General features: G+C 47.6%; 1 protein-coding gene across 1 annotated transcript in view; it reads right to left on the bottom strand.

The window, feature by feature from the left end:
- The window catches only part of LOC115557595 (diphosphoinositol polyphosphate phosphohydrolase 1-like), an 8738-nt gene extending 4007 nt beyond the window's left edge, over positions 1-4731 (bottom strand). Inside the window, 5 exon segments of the mRNA XM_030375521.1 lie at positions 358-403; positions 405-443; positions 557-601; positions 3353-3463; positions 4413-4731. Of these exon segments, the coding sequence (XP_030231381.1) occupies positions 358-403; positions 405-443; positions 557-601; positions 3353-3463; positions 4413-4511 (340 nt within the window). The 5' untranslated portion in view covers positions 4512-4731.
- Between the last annotated feature and the right edge of the window lie 6970 nt (positions 4732-11701).

Genomic DNA, 11701 nt, shown 5'->3' with positions numbered 1-11701 from the left:
TAATAATAATAACGAGATATGTTTGTTCAAAGTCATTTTTGGACTATTGCTATATATTGCTTTGGCCCAATGAGTCATATTCCTTCTGTTAATATTTAGTTAGCCTGTACAGCTCATAAAGCGATAAAGCAGTTTTTTTTTTGCTTCACCTGTCAATCCGGTAGAATAATACTTATTAAACTAACATTTACAATAGGCTGCCTCTCGCTTTGTGCTTGGGCTCCCTAATGATGATGTCCGTGTGAGGATGGGAGCGTTAGGGGCCGGCAGACTGTCGGTCACGTGACTGTGGACGGGGAGAACTTTGAACGCTGGTGGTTTTTTGGGGATGGCATGAAAAACAAACGGAGGCTTTACCAATGTTGACCGAGTCTTCCCAGGCGTCCAACAGCTCAGTGACCACCCAGCACGTACACGTAGGTCCTGTGCTTCCTCTCGCGATTCTGGGGGGGGGGGGGGGGGGGAGAGAGAGACGAGAGCGGTCACCTCGGGTGAGTTTCAAAGTAAAAGTGATAAGGAACAGCTATGGAAAGACTGAAAACAGAACGTCACTCACCTCAAACACGCCGACCAGCCGACCCAGAGTGCCCTTGACACCCGCCTGAGGAGGGGAACAGTAAAGCAAACACAACGCCCAGGTCAACGTCAGCAGAGTCAACACGCCGGTGTCAGAGAGGAAGCACTCCGCGGCCGGGGGCGGTATGGTGGGAGGGAGGGGAGGGAGGTAGGGAGGGACGGGGGCGCGCAAGTAAACACGGCGGCAGCATCGACTCAGGTCTCATTGGTATCCATGGTAATGATGCTGAACAGATTTATCGGACAAACTGCGCTTTACTGGCCCGGATGCGAACAGGGGGAGGGTTGAAGTCTGTACTGCTGATCAACCAGGAGCGCCCTCGACAGCAGACGGAAACACACTCGCGGCTCGGACAACAATGGCTCGATGTTAACAAACGCTGCTCTGGAGTCTCCACTTCGTTAAGGTCACAACCTATTTTGAAAAAGGTTGAACGCTGCGACATTTCACACAGACGAGTATAGACAAACACCCGGGGGGACGCCGTGCGGCCCCGCTGGCCCCCCCCAGAGGTGGGCCGGCCGGCCGGGGGGGCCGCAGCGAGGCACCGACGCAGGTCGCTGCCCCGTCTCCCTCGCTCCTTCAGGTTCCAGTTTCAGTCTATAAATAAGTGTGTGACTGTACATGCTTCACCCCAGCTCCATCTCCCCCCCCTCCCCGGGCCTCTTACAGGACATAAGGACAGGAGGAGGAGGAGGAGGAGGAGGAGGAGGAAGAACCCAACCCCTGCAGTGCCAGCCGTTAGGTAACACGATCAAATCCCCCCTCCTTCATAAAGGTCTCTCAGTGTAGGACCAGAAAAGGGCTTCATACCCGTTAGCCAATCAGGCGGGCGGCATCTCGAAAGAGGATGTCAAGAGTTGAGGGTGTGGTAGAGAGCTTTGCGCAACGCACACTGGTGTCCTCATCGTGTGAGAAGAGCCACCACGGGGATGTGATGGGGGCCGTGACTAGACGGACAGACACACAGGCACACACAGGAAACCTCAGCAACCTTTGACCCGCTCTCAGCTCATTCGACAGTTCCACATCACCCTTGGCGCGACTCCAAACCAGCCGGTGCACAAGGTGATAGCACTCACTTCCCTGACGAGAGAGAGAGAGAGAACCAAAAACGCGAAGCACAGGCCAGATAAAGGCCTTTCCCCCCGCTAAACGACCGTCCAATGAGAAGCTTACGATGGCGTGACTGGCGGAGAGGTGGTGTATGTGTGAGAGGGAAGTAAAACCACGGCTGTGAAAGGCTTTTATGGTTAGACGCCGAAGCTCTTTCAGCGCTTTGAACAAAAAATGGTGGAGATGGATGTGACGCCTCTATAGACTTAAAGCCCAGTGGAAAACGTGTTGGCAAGGACCGCAGGGGCCACCGAACAGCCAGGGGGGCGAGGGACTGCCAGGATAAGAGATGATATCAGCATCCATCAGAGAGTGAGCGAGCGAGCGAGCGAGAGAGAGAGGGAGACTTCATAAGGTCAGCGATCCAGAGGGGCCATCGTACGGGCTGCTGCAGGTCACACACTCTCTCCTGGCCCGGTGACCAATCTGTTTAGATCCGAGACACTTCCTCCCTGATCCCCACCCCGGTTATATCCTTTATACCGGGGTTCTACCCGCCCCCACAGTGGGGGGAGGGGGGATTTAAAGGATGTACCGGGACATTAGTTCCAGAAGAGCGCGGCTATTGTTTGGACCACGCCATTTTGGAATCCACGCTCGTAAATCTAGCCCCCCTTTTCTGTTTTGTTTTCCAAATCTTCAAGAATTTCCATAAAGAGCAACTCCTTAGCCAACATCATAAGCTGGCAGAACACTAAGTGAAAATAAATAAACTTAGTGGGACAATGCCAAAATTGATGATGAAATTGATGATGAAATGAAGAAGCAATTTATAATGGAGACACCTGCAAGGAACTCTAATGAGGCATTAGTGGATGAATTCTGGAGTAGGACAAGCTCAAAGCCACAAAGTATAGGCAGAAGGACTGACTCTTTTGTCTGATCTCTTTCCTGTCGGTTAACTGGTAGGCCCAGTTGTCACCTAACTTGTTATTACTATGATTACACCCATCAGCAGTGTATTTTCCTAATCCGACACAAACTACTGGTAGGGGACCAGGGATTTGTCAACTCTCCAAACCCTGCATACATCCATCAAGGCTCTAATACCATGCTTTTAGACTAATACACAACACAACAAACACAAGGAGGAGCAATCAATCCAATGATTAAATAAATACACATTTAGCCACATTCAACATAACTATTCCCTGATTCCTTGACCAGCGTTATGGGGCTTAGCAGTGGCGCTACCACGGCTTGCCTGGCGTTCAATCTCAGCCTGACCTCCGCAGACAACATCCACAGCACTTTGTAACACGATGCGGCCATGCAGCTTAGATGTTGCTAGGCTCTCCTTCCATGCAAACACATGACTGCACTGACAGAACAGGTTCTCACTGAGGGGGGGGGGGGGGGGGGGGTCATCATGTGTTAAACACAGATCTAGTTTTGACAACAACATTAGGCTAATGAAGCCGACTGCTTTGACGATTGAGTCAAACTGATGATGACCAAGAACACTTGCCCTTTGGGACATTAAACTATATATCACTTTAAAAACAGAAATAAATAATTAACCAGTATGACATTTATGACGAAGAAATAGTCATCCAGTGCACAGAATCAGAAGTATTTAACAAAACACAGTTACAGTGTAGACCCGTCAACAAACCGAAAAGGTGCCATAATGAGGTAATAAATTAAAAAGGAACCGACCTCTTCACACACTTCTCTGGCGGCCGCGACGCTGGGCTCCTCCTCCGGCTCCATCCCCCCTCCGGGGACGATCCACTTATCGGGGTGCCGACTGCTGCTCACCAGCAGCACCTTGGAGCATAACAAACAGTAACGCTCAGATACTGAAAGAGACTCTCCCGGCCACGTCGCTGTGCATGCAACAACCACACACACACAAACCAGCCCTGAAAGAGGCAGACTACTGTTTGAATAACTAGGGGGTTTAGCAATCCGTAGAGGCTTGTGGCGAGTCACAATCCACTGATCACTCAGACGTGGTTTTATTTGACAGCTGGAAGGTTTTTCCTAAGAGGGCAACACGTTTGTGTAGGTAAAAGGGGTAGTTATTGTGTCTCTTACGGGATTTAATCTGGACCCTAGCCAAGAGACCGCATGTTTGGTATGTTTGAGGTTGAATCAACCAGAAACATGGAGTGAATCAACACACTGTCCACCTCCAGCTAGTACTGCTGGAGCCAGATTGCTAATGCCAAATAGCTCACAGGCCAATATTAGCTCTGACGTTGTCTTTATCCATCTATAAAATATATACGTATATAATATCATAAAGATACACACATGTTCGTCCTGTATATGTATACACACACAAACAAACATAAACGTTTAACGTTTAATAAAGACATTAAGAGGAGAAATAACGGTACGTAGAGACGATGGTCTGTTATAAGGAAGCCCTGCCAGCAGCAGCACTGTGATGACTGGGAGGGCTAGCTAGCGTTAGCATTTATCCTAGCTAGCGTTAGCATGTAGCCTCTGGTTGACAGGCGGACCAGTTTGTCCAATGAGTCGGTTAGCATTGGGCTGGGCTACAGTAGCTTACATAACCCATGGCTCACTGGGGGATAAACTGAAACATACTCTTACGAAACCTACATTGTCAAACACACAGCGTCACAGCCGACCTGGTCTGTGAGGCACAAAGCAAAAATTTTGGGGGGAATTTAGATTTTTCTGTGGAAGGAAGCTAAGGTCGGCTAGTCGGGCCTGCTAGCTCATCATGTAGCATCCACGGACTCACCTCCTCCTCGGAGCAGCTCCTGAAGCACAGGCAGGCGGCCCGCTTCTTGAAACCGTCGCCGTCGTACGTCCGGGTTTGGTTTGACTTTACCTTCATCATTTCAGGGGTAGAAGTTAGAAAGAGTCGCGAGTTGAACCCGGTTAGAAAGCTGTGGATGTGAGACGCAAAGTCCTCCGCTGGGGAACCTCGGCGTTTTTCCTTAAAAGAAATAACTTCTCCTTCGCTTCATTTTCACAAACCTCGGCGCGTCTACGGCACGGTCGCCATTACGAGGAGCCGCTACGACCGCTGCGTAACGGAGCCTTTAATGGCAAAGGCGGCGTAAGGAAGTTGCGCACTCGGATTTGAAGAATTGAGCCATCGCCTGGTCCAACAACGCCAATGCCATACTTGCATACAGACATGTTCCAGTTGATATTAACTTACACATTACTTTTGTCTATATCATTCCAAGGATCGTTATTGTTATGATTTGTATTGAAAGGCATTTAGGTAACGGAAGTTAGATCGCTATGGGTTAATAGGATAGTATTGTTTGATGGTTAAGAAAGTTTAATTGGTTTGAGCACCAATTCAGCACCTCAGGTAATGGACAGCGCCCTCATCTATAGATGGTCCCGTATACAAAGGGGGCCAATTAAGAACTGGATTAACGTCACATTTGGTTTAATGGTTCAGTCAGAAAAAGGTAAATGTACAAAGAAAAACAATTGTATCGAGTAATCAATAAAGTGGTTGTGTAATGTAATAATCTTGTTAATTGTTTATTTTCGAGTTCTTCATGGATAGAAATATAGATTTGACCCAAACATTTCTGACTAAATGTTTAAAGGTGATGGGGTGTATTGAAATTATGCTTATATTTCAATTGTTGTATATAAAATACTCTTAACAAGGACAATTATCAATGATGCAATGATTTTACTTGTTTGTTTTAGCGCTCAATCTATTTAATTGTAATACTTGAATGTGATTGTCTTTGTAGTTAAATAACTCAACACCACCTATACATGTTATCATATCGTACTTGTATATTGTTGACCAAACTTTGTTGGTTGCACACCTTTTGTAGCATCCTTCCCACTAAGGGCCCCCGGGCTCCTGTTGATATTCAGGAGGAGCAGATGAGGGCTTTAGACAATTAAAACCATCTTCACGGGGTCACTCTCAAGGGGCTTGAAGTATGTCCAGTCGCTAAGGCAACCCATCATGCTGCCAACTACTCACGCAGCTGTTATGCATGGTTCAGATCGCAAGAGGGCGCTCAACCCTTTCAGAACAAACGCTATGGCTGGAACAGGAGAGCGGTTTCACCGTTCAGGTATTTCATCTAAACACGTACACGTCACCCAGGTGTTATAGGAAGGGAATGATTGACAGGTTTCATAGTAACCACAATTTTACATCTGTGTTCATTATGTACGGCAGTTGGAGAAGCCTTTTGTGGATGATTAGGATCATTATTTTAAAACAAACAATATTACAGATAAAATACAATTTTTAATTTGAATAAAAAGCACAGTGCCGTAGAGCAACATACAATCTACAGCAATGTTTTTACCCTAATCATGACAAACACGGCCTACGCACATATAGCTACAGAGGAGCAGAATTTATATTTAGACTACTCCACAAATATTACAATTTGTCTTTATCTTTATCTCTCTCCGTGTAATGCTGTTGCTCTCTCTAATAACAACAAACACCACGTTTGTGCGAGGGAGGCCAAACCCAGCTCCCAGATACTGTCATCCCTCCTGTTTATATCCGTCTGATACAGATCCTATCTCTTGCCGCTGCTCCAAGAACGGGACTTATAGGTAAGGTGCCGTTATTCCTTTATTTATGGAGTTATTTAATTCCCACAGCAGCAATGAAAACGGCCCTAAAAAACCCGACTTCACATTACTGTTCCGTGACCAGATGGGTAAATAAAACCCGGGCATTGATCAAAGTCCTGAGCTCCTTCACCTCCGCAACTGTAGGCGAAATATTTAATGGAGGAGTGAAGCTTAATTTTTCTAACACATGTGAGTGCGTGTGAGGAGCATGATGTTGGGCAAATAGCAACCCAGCTCCCAGCCGTTCCCTCTGATTGAGTCTCTCCTCTTTGATCTCAGGCCTTGCTTCAAAGAGAAGTCGCACGCCAATCAAAGGCGGGCCTCGGAATTACAATGGATTGGAACTTCCTGGCTTGGGAATGGTTACGGATAAACTGTGGGAATGTACACAGTCACGATGGAAGGGAGAAATTAGTCTTCTCTGAATTAGTAATTAGCATCCTTGTTTCTTCCTTTGTTTCGCTTTTTTTGGGGGGGGGCTTATAAACGGATGACTCACGACGGCAACTTGATTATGAAAGGTGCCAAATTAAATTAGCCCACTGCTACCCTTCAATATCCCTTCAGGGTTGTGTGATCACTGGGTTATTTGGAAACCCCTTAGTAGCTTCAATTTGCATTTGGCGTGTGTGTTTTAGCCATTGTTTGTGCGGAAATTAATTATGAAATCATCAGTCATTCCGGCTAAGAGTGATTGGCAACAGATTTGTTCTCATAATAACGTCTAACCCGGCAGAGGTTTTTGTCATCAATGTGAGATACTCTTGATTCTGGCACCATTGGTGGGCTGTGTTCATAGTTTAACCTCTGCTTCTGTTGAAATTAAAAAACCTAATTTCAACTAATTTTTGATTAGAAACCTAATTTCAACCAATTTCAAAATTGTACCATGGACACATTTATTAAAATGACTTTCATAGTTTCCTAGCAGACATTTCTAATTCGTACTTTCATCGTACAACTGTATATATATATATTTATCTACACATATATTTATAGAACTTTAAAGGGTCAAAGGTCCCACCTGACATGTGTCTACCTCCACTCGCGTGTCGTCTCCACCCGACCGTGCATCGTCAGCCCCACCTTGAGTCTCCTGGGTGTTGGGCCTCAAAGGCTCTGAGAATCTACTGTGGTGCTCGTCGAAAGCAGAGAGATCTGGGATCGGTGAGGAGTGGAAACCTTTTGCAACCCGACAAAGAGATGATTCCAGTTTTTTCAAAGTCGTGATTATATGTTATTTCTTCGTAGAACACCTGCATAATTTTCCTTTTAGTGAAGTGACCTTTCGAGTCGACTAAACATTAGCAACGACAAATTTATGCTTTTAGAAACAGCACCACTTATTCATGCCAATATTACTATACATACATTTTGCAGTGAATCATTTAGGACCATTTTGCTCATCTTGCTCAACCCACGTCTGTGTTCGGGCAGCAGACATCGGGGCTACAACCCCGTACCTTCCGGCCCCAGTCGCTTGCCACCCTGACCCACATCCAGACATTAGCCTGCTAGAGGAACAAGTGGAAGTCTCCCCCTGTAATGCGTCCATGAAATTGAAGGCATCTGGGTCTGGTGATTATGTCTCAGCTCTTAGGCCAATTCTGCGCTGATGTGAGCTGGAGACGGGTATTAGCATGGCTTAGGTGGCGTCCGGCGCGTGGCTAATTGAAACTAGTAATCTCCTGGGTTTGGATGGCACAGAGGGACTAAGAGGACTCAACATGATATCCTCTGTGCAGACACTCCAACGTCATCGCCAGAGTAACAACGGAAGGCCCATGGTGGCTGCTACACTCCCAGTTTAGAGCACATTACTGCCGCTAGACACCTAGCTTAAATCACAATAGTTCTACTCTGACTCCCAGTTAAAAGCACATTGCTGCTGCCAGACTCCTAACTTTAATCACATTGCTGCTGCTAGACTCCTAGCTTAAATCACATTGCTGCTGCTAGACTCCTAGCTTAAATCACATTGCTGCTTCTAGAATCCTCGCTTAAACCACATTGCTGCTGCTAGACTCCTAGCTTAAACCACATTGCTGCTGCTAGAACTCCCAGCTTAAACCACATTGCTGCTGCTAGACTTCCAGCTTCTCATGGCCCCAGCAACGCCTGTGTTCCCCTTCCAGACGGTTTCTCTTGCACTAGTCCTATCCTGTATGCGCTTGCCTGTGATGCAGCCGTTCACCTCTAGGGGGAGCATCAGGCAGACTAGGCCCTGTAGTGGTGAAGGTCAGCATTAGGCTCAGGAGGTAGAGCGGTTGGGCCGGTAACCGGAAGGTTTGCTACTTCGAGTGTGAGGTGTTCCTGGGCAAAGACACCTCATCCTAACTGCTCCCGACGAGCTTGCTGTCGCCTTACATGGTGGGTCGGTGTGTGAATGTGTAAATGATTGGGTGAATGTTAGGTAATATTGTCCGGCCACTGGTTAGAAAAGCGCTGTATAACTGCAGTCCATGTAGGGGTAAGGCGACCTGGGTTCCTAAGGCTACCCGTAGTCGCCTTTTATCCTTTTGATGAAGGTGTCAGCTGTGGGTGATTAGACGTGCTGCAGAAGAGACTAAGTATGAAGTGTTAATTTGAGGCAGGACAACTAACAAAAGCGTAATAACAGGGACAATGTGTGCCGTCACTTTCAGTTTGCCTAAAGTGTCTCTTGGTCGCTCCGAGGTAATTTCCTTACTTAGTTTGAGTGTTTATTGTGTTTGTGTAGTATGTGTGTGGGTATGTGTGTGTGTGTATGTGTATGTGTGTGTGTGTGTGTGTGTGTGTGTGTGTGTGTGTGTGTGTGTGTGTGTGTGTGTGTGTGTGTGTGTGTGTGTGTGTGCGTGCGTGTAGTGTAGTGTTTGTGTGTATGATTGTGAAATGTGAGTGTTTGGTGTGTGTGTGTGTGTGTGTGTGTGCTTGTACTGTAGTGTGCGTGAATGGTGTGTGTGTATGATTGTGTAGTGTTAGTGTTTGGTGTGTGTGCGTGTGTGTGTGTGTGTGTGTAGTTTGTGTGTGTGTGTGTGTGTGGAATGTAGTGTGTGTGTGTGGTGTGTGAGTTTTTTGTTGTGTACGTGTAGTGTAGTGTGAGTGTTTGGTGTAAATGTGTGCATGTGTGTGTGGTGTGTGTGTGTGTGTGTGTGTGTGTGTGTGTGTGGTGTGTGTGTGTGTGTGTGTGTGTGTGTGTGTGTGTGTGGGTAGAAGGTGTTAGTGAAGCAGAAGAGAACATGAATATTCAAAGAAACAGATGCCTTCCGGCTCGCCAGACATGTCCCACGGACGCTTCATCTCCCGCCACGTTCAGGCGTGCACATGCAGGCATGCACCAACATGCACACACACGCACACAAACACATGGGGACACACACACATGTACTTGATCACATGTACACACAGACACACAGAAACACAAGCACACACAGGTACACACACAACACACACACACACACACACACACACCACACACACACACACACACACACACACACACACACACACACACACACACACACACACACACACATGCACTTGTTCACACATACACAGACACACAAGCACACAGAGGTACACACACACGGAAAGACACGGACACACACGTAGACGCTCATAGACACACACAGACACACACACATGGACAGACAGACACAGACACACACACGTGACGTGGGCTCCACAGGTGTGACCCCCACACCTGCGCAAGCCGGAAGCTCTCTCGAAGCGCCGGGCGCGTTCCAGCGTGCTTTCTTTGCGGTGTGTTGGGACCTGTGACCAGATCGGGGGAATGTCTATTTGAGAGTCTTGTTGAGCAGAAAGTAGGACATGAATGAATCAGGTTTCCCGGTGAGGGCTCGAGGGGGAAGGTGTTTTATTTCACGTTGAAATAACGAGCGTGGTGTGTGTGTGCGTGCCTGAACGCACACCAGCAGCATCAATCACGTCGTCCCGTGCGCACAGCGCGACCCACTGCACGGGCTACGCAGGAAACGAGTCGATGACAAGAAAAAAATGAAAAAACATAACAACATATTTCTATGCTCTCGTCACGGAAAATAAGATGTTCTAGATTCTCCAGTGTCAATCACCGGTCCTATTTTTTCACGCCTTTAAACACCCCCCACTTCCATGTAAGACAGAGGACCAATTAGCCCTCTCCTCTGAGATCAACAGATCAAGTTTCGAATCCCAGATAAATTTAGGTGAAAGGTTTTGGCACCGGATGACGTTTCTTGAGGAGACCCCGTGTCTCTCGGGGAGACCAGGGGACCACTCAGCTATAGGTGGTCGAAGTGGACCTGAATGAACGGCAGCGTAATGTGTCACACACACACACACACACACACACACACACACACACACACACACACACACACACACACACACACCACACACACACACAACACACACACACACACACACACACACACACACACAAACCACCACACACACGCACACACCTTTTTCCTCAGCTATAGGTGGTCGAAGTGGACCTGAATGAACGGCAGCGTAATGTGTCACACACACACACACCACACACACACACACACACACACACACACACACACACACACAACACACACACACACACACACACACACACACACACACACACACACACACCTTTTTTCTCAGTGTGTGTGTGTGCCTGTGGTGGGTCCTGCTTCTGGTTCTACTGCTGGTCCTTCTCACACTCACACGCACACACATGTGGTCTCGTTGCAGCCGACTCTCCTCGCCTGTGTGTGTACGTGTGTGTGTGTGTGTGTGCGAGCGCCTCTCCGCCTCTCCGTCTCCTCAGTCCCACCGCGCATCTGCTGCGGGCTGCAGGGGAATCTGCTCTCTCCAGCCTCGGCTTCTCCTCCTCATCTCCTGGATAAATCAAACCCACAACATGTAGGCCCGGTACCTTCTGGATATTCAGATAGATTAGTGGGCTCCGTTCCTTTTATTTTTATTTCTCGGATCGGTGAAAGTTGTGCGTGCAGACTTCCAGCCCACTTTTCCCACGGACGCTACCAGCTTCAGGGATCGATCTCCGCCGTCTTGGGTTTCTCTTGGATGTTTGGAAAGATGTACAGAGCTCTCCCTGCTCTTGAACCACTGGCCAGGACACGAGGTTTGATTAAACACGAGCCTTTTGGATAACAGTCGCTTCCACTGAGATGATGGATCTCCTCCCCGGGAGAAGATAAAGTGGTGAGAAACCAAACCGAGCCGTGAAATGGGTCAACATCACGCTGATACACACTGCACCCTAGGTCTTTCTACACGGGCACATGCATGGTGTTTAGAGGAGGATCGGTGGACGCTGCTGTTACAGAGGTGATCGTTACGTGTTACAAACAAACACATTATCAAGTTGTAGTAGGTTGTATTGCTCTCAGGAATGGCGAATTTCACTTCAATGAATTGCGATTCATTCGGCATTTCCGTACATGTGCTGCTCTTCGAGCGTTACGA

Source organism: Gadus morhua, chromosome 13 (genome assembly GCF_902167405.1).
Source record: "Gadus morhua chromosome 13, gadMor3.0, whole genome shotgun sequence".
Lineage (NCBI taxonomy): Eukaryota > Metazoa > Chordata > Actinopteri > Gadiformes > Gadidae > Gadus > Gadus morhua.
The sequence above is the reverse complement of the archived record's forward strand: the minus strand, read 5'-3'. Positions and strand labels throughout refer to the sequence as shown.